Source organism: Pseudoliparis swirei, chromosome 23, assembly GCF_029220125.1.
Source record: "Pseudoliparis swirei isolate HS2019 ecotype Mariana Trench chromosome 23, NWPU_hadal_v1, whole genome shotgun sequence".
NCBI classification, from domain to species: Eukaryota; Metazoa; Chordata; class Actinopteri; order Perciformes; family Liparidae; genus Pseudoliparis; species Pseudoliparis swirei.
Window position 1 is genome coordinate 11,488,054 of NC_079410.1, and position 11,431 is coordinate 11,499,484.

Here is an 11,431-nt window from a genome sequence, read left to right on the forward strand (position 1 = left end):
CATAAGGAAATAATCAGTGGTGGAAGAAGCAGTCAAATCCTTTACTTTTATAAAAGTAACAATACTCAAAATAAAGTACAAGTACCCCCAAATTGTACTTGAGTACAGGGTTTGAGTGGATGATCTTGGTTAAATTCGTCCACTGAAAATATTGCACTTCTTACTTTACATTTAGCTATATTTACTAGTTCCTCTACAAATTATTCTTTGTTTTTTTTTGCATATAAAACATTATGAGCTGATGAATATTGAAGATGAAACTATAAAGTACTTTAAATGATCACTTCCACCTTCATTTCTAAATGCTATTTAGACAATAAAGATAATCCAGTTATATAGTATATGATATGTACTTTTTCTTTTGATACTTTTGAGTATTTTTTGCAACCAAAATGTATAATTCATATTTTGAATGTTATACTTATGATTGCAAAAATGTTGTGACATATTTTTTGGGGGATTTGGCGACTTTATTGCTCGATTCCTGGACTTTTGGAGCAACAGTTGCTAACACTGGGCTGGGTTTCTAGGTTCCGTTTCTCAAGATTACCAATTTGGTTCTACCAATGTAGCTTCCACTAAGTAAAAGATCTGAATACATCTTCAAAGAAGTTTTACTCAACATCTTGATGCATAAAAGGGAGACGATTTGTTCAACTGGTACATGTCTCTCTGATATGTTCCCACTCCAGTATGGAGGAGTGTGAGGCTCTGTGTACCCGGCTGGCAGTGATGGTCAACGGTCAGTTCAAGTGCCTCGGGAGTCCCCAACACCTGAAGAGCAAGTTTGGCAGTGGCTACACCCTGCTGGCGAAAGTACACATCGAGGCTGAGCTGGAGGATAGTGACCTGCAGCTTTTTAAAGACTTCATCGAAAGTACCTTCCCAGGTCAGAAGCGTACAGGAGACATCTGCAATGATAACCATACACATCTGTTTACTACCGCAGTAACTATAACTAATAACCATGAACATAATTGTAACTATGTTTTAACCACAGAACAAAGTTGCATTATCAGTTATCATTCTACAGCATTTTTACATTAACGGTGTTTTGCTGTTAAAGTAATCTGAAACAAACCAAATCTAACGCTCTTAATTTCCTCCCACCGCAGGAAGTCAACTGAAGGATGAGCACCAGGGAATGGTGCACTATCACTTGACTGACAAAACACTTACCTGGGCCCAGGTAACGTATTTCTACAGTACTATCTCTGCCCTTGTGTTGTGTTGGGGCCCCCTCTAGATGACAGAATGGTACACTTTATTTCAGTATGCTTATAGCTAAGTAAAACACACGGGGTACTGGTAACATGGTCATGGTATACTCTCCATAACAACACTAGAAAGGTGCTTTGAATGTAAAACATATGTAATTAGCTGTGTGCACACAGTATAAATAACATGTATTTTATTTGTTTTTTCAATGTTCAAGATCTGCAGACTGTAGCTTTAAATTGTGACGTTAACCCAGGAGAGGCATTTGTGTTTTCTCCCTTCCTATTGTCCTCCTAGGTGTTTGGCACTTTGGAGGCAGCCAAAGAGAAATACCAGATTGAAGACTACAGCGTGAGCCAGATATCACTGGAGCAGGTGTTCCTCAGCTTTGCCCAATTCCAGCACTGCACTGAGAGAGGGAGGAAGTAAGTGGTGTGAGGAATCTGTCCATGCCTTGTCCACTATCTACAGCTCTTTGTGTGTGTGTGTGTGTGTGTGAGTGCGTGTGAAGGACCTGCCTTGGTTACACAGCAGGTGTGTTCACAGGCCAGAGAAGGTTTTACCTCCAGCTCTATTTTCACCTTGACCACCAGAACACACACACACACACACACACACTGGGCCAGTTGCATCAACTTCAGCATTTCTACGACTGAATCTGTGTGTCTTTGTCGAGTCATCCATGATGTGGTTGTTATTGTTGCTGTGTGACGAAGGAAGTAGGAGAATTGGGACTATGCCTCGATCAGGATTATACCAATGAATGAACTCCCAGTGCTGCACCTTACCAGTGACGTTAAAGACAATGACACCACTCATCAGATACTACTCTGAATCGTGTGTTTGACTGGATTTATCTGTGTCCTTCTTTTGTGATTCATGATTTTTATTGATTGTGTTTTATTAATTTGTGCTTTTTTCTGTGATAATCACAAGAGAATGAACCGCTCCATTTGATACATGTATGAAATTGTTGCACACCTTTGCGCCTTATCTAACTAATGAGGGGTCTTGTTTCGATATATTGCCCTATATCATTATGAGCTTTTTAATGTTGTTGCCAGATGTAAATAATGTGACGTGTTCACGCGACTAAACAACACTTGCTCATTCAGGCCAGAGCACAGCAGAACATTTACTAATTTAAAGACTGTTTTTAGCCACATTAATGAATGCATGTCTACAAAACGATTTACAGAGTGCATGATACTGGAGGAGCAGAGAGCTGAAAGCGATTGCTATTAATCCTCTAGAGTACATTTCGTCCGGTCTGAGTACATTTAATACGCCTCCCATTGTCCAGGTCCTGTGAACCAACAGGTTACAGCGCAACGTGTTACCATGTGGATATCCAGCCGTCACAGTTTACATGGAAGCTATATAGGGAAGAAATAACAGTCGTGTGACGCTGAAGATTACGTTCAAATGTTGGTGTAAAACTGGCGGTCGTGACTTGAAATCAAGTTGTATCCAACTGCATGTGAGTGATCTGGGCCGAAGAATTGCAAGACTGCAATAACCTTTAAAGTTTTATTTGTAAATCTTTTTAATTTTCCTCGCTCTGCATTTCACACTGTGTGTGCGTGCGAGCGAGTGTGGTACAGAGAGTATGACGACTCATAATTCCTGATTTAATCCAGACTAAATTTAAAAACACTGCTATGATGGCTCTTAAATATTTTAACTAATGAATTGTTATTGCGCAGTGGACAAACGACTGCGGGTTCATCTTTAATGGAGAGCTGCTCCTTCAGGGAACGCAAGAAAATGCAATGAAATCAAAATCAAAAAGACAACTGTAAATAGATAGTAAAATACTTATTATCGATGCCTTGTTCCGAGGAAGAATGATCAGCGCGATGTTTGTTCCTCTTTCATTTGGATGTGCCACTATGAACATCATTTCAGAGCGGGCCCAATTTATCACAGACTTTAAGCCTTTATTTACACATTGTAAGAGCATTTCTGTAATCTGTAGGAATATTTCGAAAAGATATTTTAAATTTAACAACGAAAGAAAAATCACACGCAAATTGATGAGAAATGGATTCTCAGTTTCCTGCTTTTCATCCACGTTAGAGATCAAAATGATATTCACAGATGAATCGGTGATCACATTAACTTGAGGTGATGACATTCCTGCTCTTGAAAAATCACTCTGACATCACAGAAGTGACACGAATGTATTTACTGTCTTACGTGAAAGCAGAAAGCACTCTGTCATCAGCTTTATATGATTTAGAGAACTTTCTTCATGTCTGTGTTTGTGTGTGAGTGAAAAAGAAAAGTGGAGACTGACATTCCAGAAAGGCCCAAATATTTGGTCTTGAAAGGATTTAACCTCCTAATTTAGACTATTGTTACATTTGTTTATGTATTTGCACAATTTTTTTTCTTCTCATTACATGTATGACTTGAATCAATTGCAATGTTAGATACGTGGAAATGGAAAGGTCTGCTCTGCTGATATTGAAGGATTGAGTTATGTTGAAATATAGTGTATCATACTTAAAAAAGGGAATTTACATCATTTTAACTGTGTCCTGTCCATGTACCATGACACTGACCAACTGTATGTGTCTCTATTGTTTTTAAATAAATAATGCTCATTGAAAATGGTAGCAAATACATGTGCTTGGTGTAATGTTTCCAGTAAGTGACTTATTCATGACATCTATTTGCATGACTTGATACCACAAGGAGTGTAAGTGGAACAAAATAGTTCAATTCAGTTTATTTAATTTTGTATAGACCAATATCACAAATTACAAATTAGCCTCAGAGGCCTTTACAATCTGTTCACATACGACATCCCTGTCACAGGACCTCACATCGGATCAGGAAAAACTCCCCAAAAATATTAAAAACCCTTTCACAGGTTTAAAAAAAAAGTGAAGCACTATGCCATGTGGACCGAAGGAATCATTACAGAGTTACAACACATTCAATGAGTATAACAGAGGGTATGAATAGTTTGCAGTAGGCATGGACCACGATCCAGACCTCCATGATCCATCAGGCAGATGGAGGTAGAGGATAATACCGTTTATCTTTCAAAAGCATCACATGTCGCCTCTTGAGAGGCTACCTTAATTGTACAGAAAGTACAAGTAATGTAATGGAAGTATGCCACACTCCCTGTGTCTGTAGGGGGACAAACAGCTGGTTACAAATACCTTTTCTTGTAAGCAGTGGTCCTCAAACTGCCTCCACGGCCCCCTGAACAATACCAGAGACGCGTTCCGATTTTTTTTCTTCTTTTTTCACCCTGTCCCGCTGCCGTTGGTGACCAACATGTTGCCGCGCACGCAGCCACACACGTTGGTGGCTCAAATATCAGGAAATTTGAATTAATGTGGCGTTGTACCCATGTTGTACCCATGTTGTCCCCATGTTGTCCCCATGGTGTACCCATGTTGTACCCTGCATTCTGGCCTGGCAAAGGTCTTTTACGAGGCATGTTTGCTACCTTAAATAATTAAAATGTTTTTTAATAACTCTACTCTCATTTACAAAAACATGACTAATTATATTGCACAAATGTCCTGTCTTTATGTTAAATTCTTTATAATACATCTTACTTGTTCAAAGAGCTGTTTTTAAATTTTTTGAGAGGGGCCTTTTCCTAGGCCTGCAAATAAAGTGATAAATGCAATGTGGGCAGCCTTAACAAACAATGCTCTGATGTATTGAGCATGCAGTCTACCAAGAGGTTAACACGATGCTCTCCTGCTGCTTGTTATGACAGCTGAGTTTACATCACCACACAAAATCACACGCACAAACACAACACATTATTTCAAGATTTAATGTTTAAGAGAGAGTACTTAATTGCACCACATGTCATTAACAGGGCTCTTACGTTTTGAAGACAGGCAAGAGTGACATATCTATCCAGGATGCTTTATTTTCATTGGTTGCTGGATTAAATCTTACAGATACAACAGATACGGGTTTTTCTGATTGGCTATTGTGTAGCCCCTTTTTTTATTTTTATTGACTGTTAAGTGGCTCCTCACAGCAGAACTCCAGGGGAGCGCTTGATTCCTCCACGGTGAGGGCAGCGCGGCCAGCTCATGTTTGCGTGCTGCGGCACATTAAAACATTAAATAGCCGAGAGTTTTTTCAGCGTGAGAAATACGATGTGTGTGTGGCGGGAGTGCGTGACGTAAGACCGAAATGCGTGACTGTCACGCTCAATGCGTGACACTTGAGAGCCCTGCATTAACACACCGTAGTCTCTGCTCGTTGTGTCTGTTTGAAAACCTTCTTCTGTTGCTAACTTCGGGACTCTTTGGGGTAAATAGGATGTCTATGCAGCGAATAGGTTTATAGATGCGCTCCTTAGCGCCATCTATCGTCGCGGAGTTTGAAAAGAAACCAACGCGCCTCGGCCAAAAATCAGAATTTCTTTTGCCGTGAGATATTGGATGTGTGGCGTGAGAGCGTGTGAAAACATGCAAAAGCGTGTGTCACACGGCGAAACCGTGAGAGTTGGTAGCTCTGTGTTTAGCTAAATATATACTTGCAACTTTAGTCCAATTGGATGCAGGGCTGGACTGGGACAACAATTAGGCCCTGGCATTATTGGCCCAGACAGGCCCACCCCAATCGGTCGGACCACACCCACCAAAAAAATAAATACCTTATATAATCGTCTTATATTATATACTGTGCTACATATATACATATATTCCCCCAAACCACTACAAAGATGACTGCATGCAGTAAGCAATATAGATTGGATGTAAAGATACTATGGTGACTGGTACCGCCCACTGACTGTCAAAAAGAAAAAACAGAGAGCGAGCAGGTTCAGAATTCATGAGAGGGACTTCAGCTCGAGGAGTAATGGAAAAGCGCTCCTCAGAGTAAATCACACGCGCGGCTGTTTGATGTGCACGTGCGCGCGTCTCTCATTCTCATAGATGTCAGAGGTGGAGCTACCTGAACAACAAATGTCTTCTTTGGAGGATTTCGTCGTCTCCTTCTGCTTTAGTCCCACAGCTCTGTTAGGGGCTGCTGCTCTCCTGCTCTGCTTCCATCTTGTCTCCAATAAATTCACCTCCCAGGAATTCAGGAAGCTGCCTCCAGGTCCGAGGCCTCTTCCCCTGCTTGGCAACCTGTTGCAGCTTGATCTCAACAAGCTCGACATTTCCCTGTGGGAGGTAAGATCTTACTCAAAACAACTCCATTTAGTCATCTATCTATCCATCTATCCATCTATCTATCTATTATATATTTATCTATCTATCTATCTATCTATCTATTATCTATTTATCTATATCTATCTATCTATCCATCTATCCATCTATCCATCTATATATCCTTTTTTATATTATTCCTTATGTATTACAGCTCTCAAAGAAACATGGTTCTGTATTCACGGTCTACTTTGGGACCAATAAAGTGGTGGTCCTGGCCGGCTACAAGGCCGTCAAAGAGGCTCTGGTCGGCTGTGCAGAAGAGTTTGGAGACAGAGACATCGCCCCTATCTTTTCTGATTTGAATCTCGGTCATGGTATGATCTACCTTTACATACTCCTCAATATACATTGTGTTATAGCAGAATCAAGAGCATAACATTGTATTTGATCACTGATGAGTGCTGTCATGATATCTGACTATAGTACAGATTAAATGCAACTTGCATGTTATGCTTGATAGGAATTCTGTTTTCAAATGGAGAATCGTGGAAAGAGATGCGACGTTTTGCCATCAGCACCCTCAAAGACTTTGGAATGGGCAAAAGACTATCTGAGCATACGATATTGGAGGAATGCCACTTTCTGATCCAAGTGTTTGAAAGCTACAAAGGTATGTTGCTGAAACACATAAGTGGGACAAGGTGTTCTACACAAAATAAAAAAAAGTCACAGTGACAATTCCTCCACATGGTTTGTTATTCAGCATATCAGGACACTTCTTGTGGTACGCTGTGCTCAAATCATGGTCCATATTTTATTTATTTCCAGCCAGTGTCAGTCATGGTGAGGTTTGCTTTAATAATACAAGACGGCACTTTTCCTTTCGCGTCTTAATAATGTCCTTATTCCTCACTGCCATTTCACAGGGAAACCATTTGATACAGGATGCCCCCTAAATCTTGCAACATCCAATATCATCTCCACTATCGTGTACGGCAGCAGGTTTGAATACGATGACCCCCGATTCATAGTCATGGTGAGAAGAAGCAACGAAAGCGTGCGCATTTTGGGATCTGCATCAATCCAGGTGAGCTTCACGTTTGCTAACGTTTTAAGGGGATTGCTCAATTGCAATGGAAGCTGACGAAGCTGTGAAAGGCCGTGCAGGAGGGGAAATCAGTTTTTTATAGCAGTGGATTCCTATACAGCAACATAAGGCTGAGTATTGTCTGCAGATCATTTCACAAAATTTAGGCCGGTATACTTTCAGTTTTTGGATTACGGCTTGGGTGAACATCAATTATGTCTTTACTTAGTGTGCAGTGGGACCAAGTGTTGTCAAACTAAAAATGTTCTTTTTCTGATTATTTAACTGTCAAATATCTGATCAAAAGTGTGTCTAAATGCTAAATATACAGTTCATGAATACATATACTGTATGTAATGGGGCACATAGAACACATCTTGATGTCTAATGTGTTAAACAAACCACGACGACTGTGTATTGTTCTATGAGTTCTACTTGATTGTTTGCTGTACATTGTCTTCACTAATCTTTGCTGTTTTCTCTGTTACGGCACAGATTTACAACATGTTTCCCAGGCTGACTAGTTGGATGAAAAACCGGCAGCTGCTATTAAAAAATTATGCTGCGGCTGTCGCAGATGTCAAAGAATTAATCATGCATCGGAAAGAGACACTGGACCCTCACCTCAGCAGGGGGCTTGTCGACTGTTTTCTGATCCAGAAGCAGAAGGAGGACGTAAGACAATATTTTTGCAGTTTTCATCCATCAAAAAGAGCTAATGTTATGCATATTTAATGATATGTGGGCGTTCTCTCTGTTAGGAGGCGTGCGTTAAGGACACCCACTACAATGAGAAGAACTTGATATTCACAGTGACCAACCTGTTTTCAGCTGGTACTGATACCACAGCGACTACACTGAGATGGGGGTTGCTTCTTATGGCCAAATATCCACATATACAAGGTAGAGAGACATTCATTTTTCCACCTTAAATGGCCTACTTGACCTAAAACCATTTTTTAAAAAGAGGACATTTTATTTTGTATAGATTGTTTTGTAGTGGCTTGGTTTTCATGTTCGTTTAGGGACATATAGTTGATGGTGAACACGTTAGAATGCTGACGTTAGCAAGTAACTCAGAGTAGGCCACAGCGTCAGAGGTTGAGTGGCTGTGGACTCGTCTTGATCGAATGCAGTCAAAGGATATTGATTCGTTAATATGTGAGTCCAGACCAGGTCCAGGAGGAGCTGAGCAGGGTGCTCGGAAGCCGTGAGGTCCAGGTAGAGGACCGGAAGAACATGCCGTACACTGACGCTGTAATCCATGAGACACAGAGACTGGCCAACATCGTCCCCATGGCCATTCCTCACAAAACCAGCCGAGACGTCACCTTCCAGGGCTTCTTCATCAAAGAGGTTGCTCACGTCTATTTATTTATTTTTGCTGAAAATAATAACTTTATTTATATAGAACCTTTTTTTTAAAGTTTACAAAGTGATTTGACAGACAAATCACACAAAAGCTATAGCCTATAACAGAAAGTCCAACGAAAGAAGACAAACTCAGGTTTATTGCAAACATTGATAAAACAGTACAATAGATGAAATAATAGATTGCAAACAAACAATAACAATAAAATGTTCATCAACTTCTGAAAAGGTGAAAAAGTACTTTCATTCTGAGACTTTACACCTTGCTCTCTTCGTTTGCCTCCAGGGGACGACTGTGTTTCCTCTTCTTACTTCTGTCCTTCACGATGAGAGCGAATGGGAGAGCCCACACTTTTTTAACCCCTCCCACTTCCTGGATGAGAAGGGCGCCTTTATCAGGAGAGATGCCTTCATGCCCTTTTCTGCAGGTACTGACACTTTGTGAGGATTTTGTATTTTAGGGATTACAGAGAATGTTTACACTGTGTGATCCAGTTCAACTTTTTGCAGGACGCAGGGCGTGTCTGGGGGAGAGTCTGGCCAGAATGGAGCTGTTCCTCTTCTTCACCTCCCTCCTCCAGCGCTTTCGTTTCACTCCTCCACCTGGAGTTAAAGAGGAGGAACTGGATCTGACACCAGCTGTGGGCTTCACCCTCGGTCCGATGCCTCATGAGCTGTGTGCCATCAGTCGCCAATGAGAGAGAGAGAGCTGAAGCATGGCATTACAATCTAACTGAATGTGCCCATCACATTAATATTGATGGATTAAAAACATTTATTTGTGTAAATATACAACAGTCTGACTCTAAATAAGTGCCCATGCATCCAAATTCTGACTGATTGTTGATTTGTCAAAATTACAAAAATCAAAACACACTTAGCTAGACACAACTTCATTAGCCTATATTCCTGCTTCCAGGTCAGTGTTTTGACAAATGAATGCACTTAGTTTTTGAGATGTTATTTAGTTTTTCACAGGTTACACTTTATTGTTGTTACCTTGATAAGATATTCAGTGCAAAACAAGTTAATTGCATACCACTTTGTTTGCATTGTTCTAACAATGTTAGTTTTTGTCTGATGGAGCATTCTGATTTACATGGAAGTTATGGCAATTTTCCTTTCCCTTTTTTTTTATTGAGTCACACAAATTTGATATTTCAATAGAAATTCAGCATGGACCATTTTGTAACAATGTTGTTGGGGCGGTGGGGCATCAACATGTTCCTTCCTCGTGGATGTGGCTTGTGAGAGCCACTGACCTAAACACACCAACGGAGGTCATTTCATTGCTGTTATTGTTCTGCTGTGGAAAAGGTTGTGAATGTCTAAAGATGGATATTTACAAAAAATATGTTTTTTGGAACTAAACACCTGTGAGATTGTGCTCAGTGTGAAACTTGTCTTAGTTTGTGACAAATCTGCAAGTTAAAATAAGAAACAAGCGGACTTACAGGTGACGTCCATAAGAGCACCCTATCGGTATAATATGTTAACACCACCCAATAGCATGAACGTATTAACATGAAGCGGTATAAAGCTTTATCAAGCTCCCTACTACCACTATATAAAATACGCTAATACTGTAACGTCTCGGACGTAATGACACTTTTGGCACCAACACAGACAGCTCCTCTCAGCAGCTCGAACATTAACAACAACGTTTTCGGTCAATCACCCGTAACTCCCGTTTCCCGACAGGTTAACCCCGCCTCCCCTCGGCTCCGCCAATCACAGGCACGCCCCTCGACCAGCAATGCACACTGCCACACGGTGATTGACGGTTTATATCTCTGCTCCACAGCCACATTACAGGGTCGCTACATTACTGTAAATGTAAACCCCTGGTACCAGCTCATCAGTATTTCTACTACATTGTTGCACATGCTCGACTGGTCTTCAGCCTCCCGAAATTCACCCACACCACTCCGCTCCTCCGCTCTCTCCACTGGTTACCGGTGGCTGCTCGCATCCGCTTCAAAACACTGGTCCTGGCGTACCGTGCTCTAGACGGATCGGGCCCCGTCTACATCCGGGATATGGTCACACCGTACACCCCGGCACGTTCGCTCCGCTCGGCAACAGCCAATCGACTTGTGCCTCCTGCACCTCGAGCTAATCACTCGAAATCCAGACTGTTTGCTGTCCTGGCTCCTCAGTGGTGGAATGAGCTCCCCACTGACATCAGGACAGCAGAAAGTCTCTACATCTTCCGTCGGAGACTGAAAACACACCTTTTCCGACTATATCTGGATTAAAACACAGATTAGCACTTCAGTGGCACTTAGATAGCACTTACTTATGGTACTTTTGTAGTTCGACTATGTTGAGGAAATGTTACTTCCTGTATTCTTGTTGTTCTTAGTTTGTACTCTAGGTTGAAATGCACTTATTGTAAGTCGCTTTGGATAAAAGCGTCTGCTAAATGACATGTAATGTAATGTAATGTAATGTTAAAAACGTACTGCACCTTCAAAACACAAATGTGTTCTCTGAGAAGTCTTAATTTAATATGAATTACATGTAATTAAAGAAAAATGTACCTGCCCTGTAGTCTGCTGTGCATTACGTCATTGCACTTAATCAGATATGTGATTGGTTAATCTGA

General features: G+C 41.0%; 2 protein-coding genes across 2 annotated transcripts in view; both read left to right on the forward strand.

The window, feature by feature from the left end:
• abca3b (ATP-binding cassette, sub-family A (ABC1), member 3b) overlaps positions 1-3,852 on the forward strand; it is a 28,194-nt gene extending 24,342 nt beyond the window's left edge. Inside the window, exons 29-31 of the mRNA XM_056406820.1 lie at positions 693-889; positions 1,116-1,189; positions 1,516-3,852. Coding sequence (XP_056262795.1) covers positions 693-889; positions 1,116-1,189; positions 1,516-1,647 — 403 coding nt within the window. The 3' untranslated portion in view covers positions 1,648-3,852. The remainder of the gene's footprint in view (positions 1-692; positions 890-1,115; positions 1,190-1,515) is intronic.
• A 2,224-nt stretch (positions 3,853-6,076) lies between these two features.
• LOC130189357 (cytochrome P450 2K1-like) lies at positions 6,077-10,210 on the forward strand. Its single transcript, XM_056408153.1, has 9 exons — positions 6,077-6,386; positions 6,577-6,739; positions 6,886-7,035; positions 7,292-7,452; positions 7,948-8,127; positions 8,214-8,355; positions 8,624-8,808; positions 9,110-9,251; positions 9,334-10,210. Exons 1-9 carry the CDS (start codon positions 6,147-6,149, stop codon positions 9,519-9,521), a joined length of 1,551 nt encoding a protein of 516 aa, XP_056264128.1. The 5' UTR covers positions 6,077-6,146; the 3' UTR covers positions 9,522-10,210.
• Positions 10,211-11,431: the final 1,221 nt, after the last annotated feature.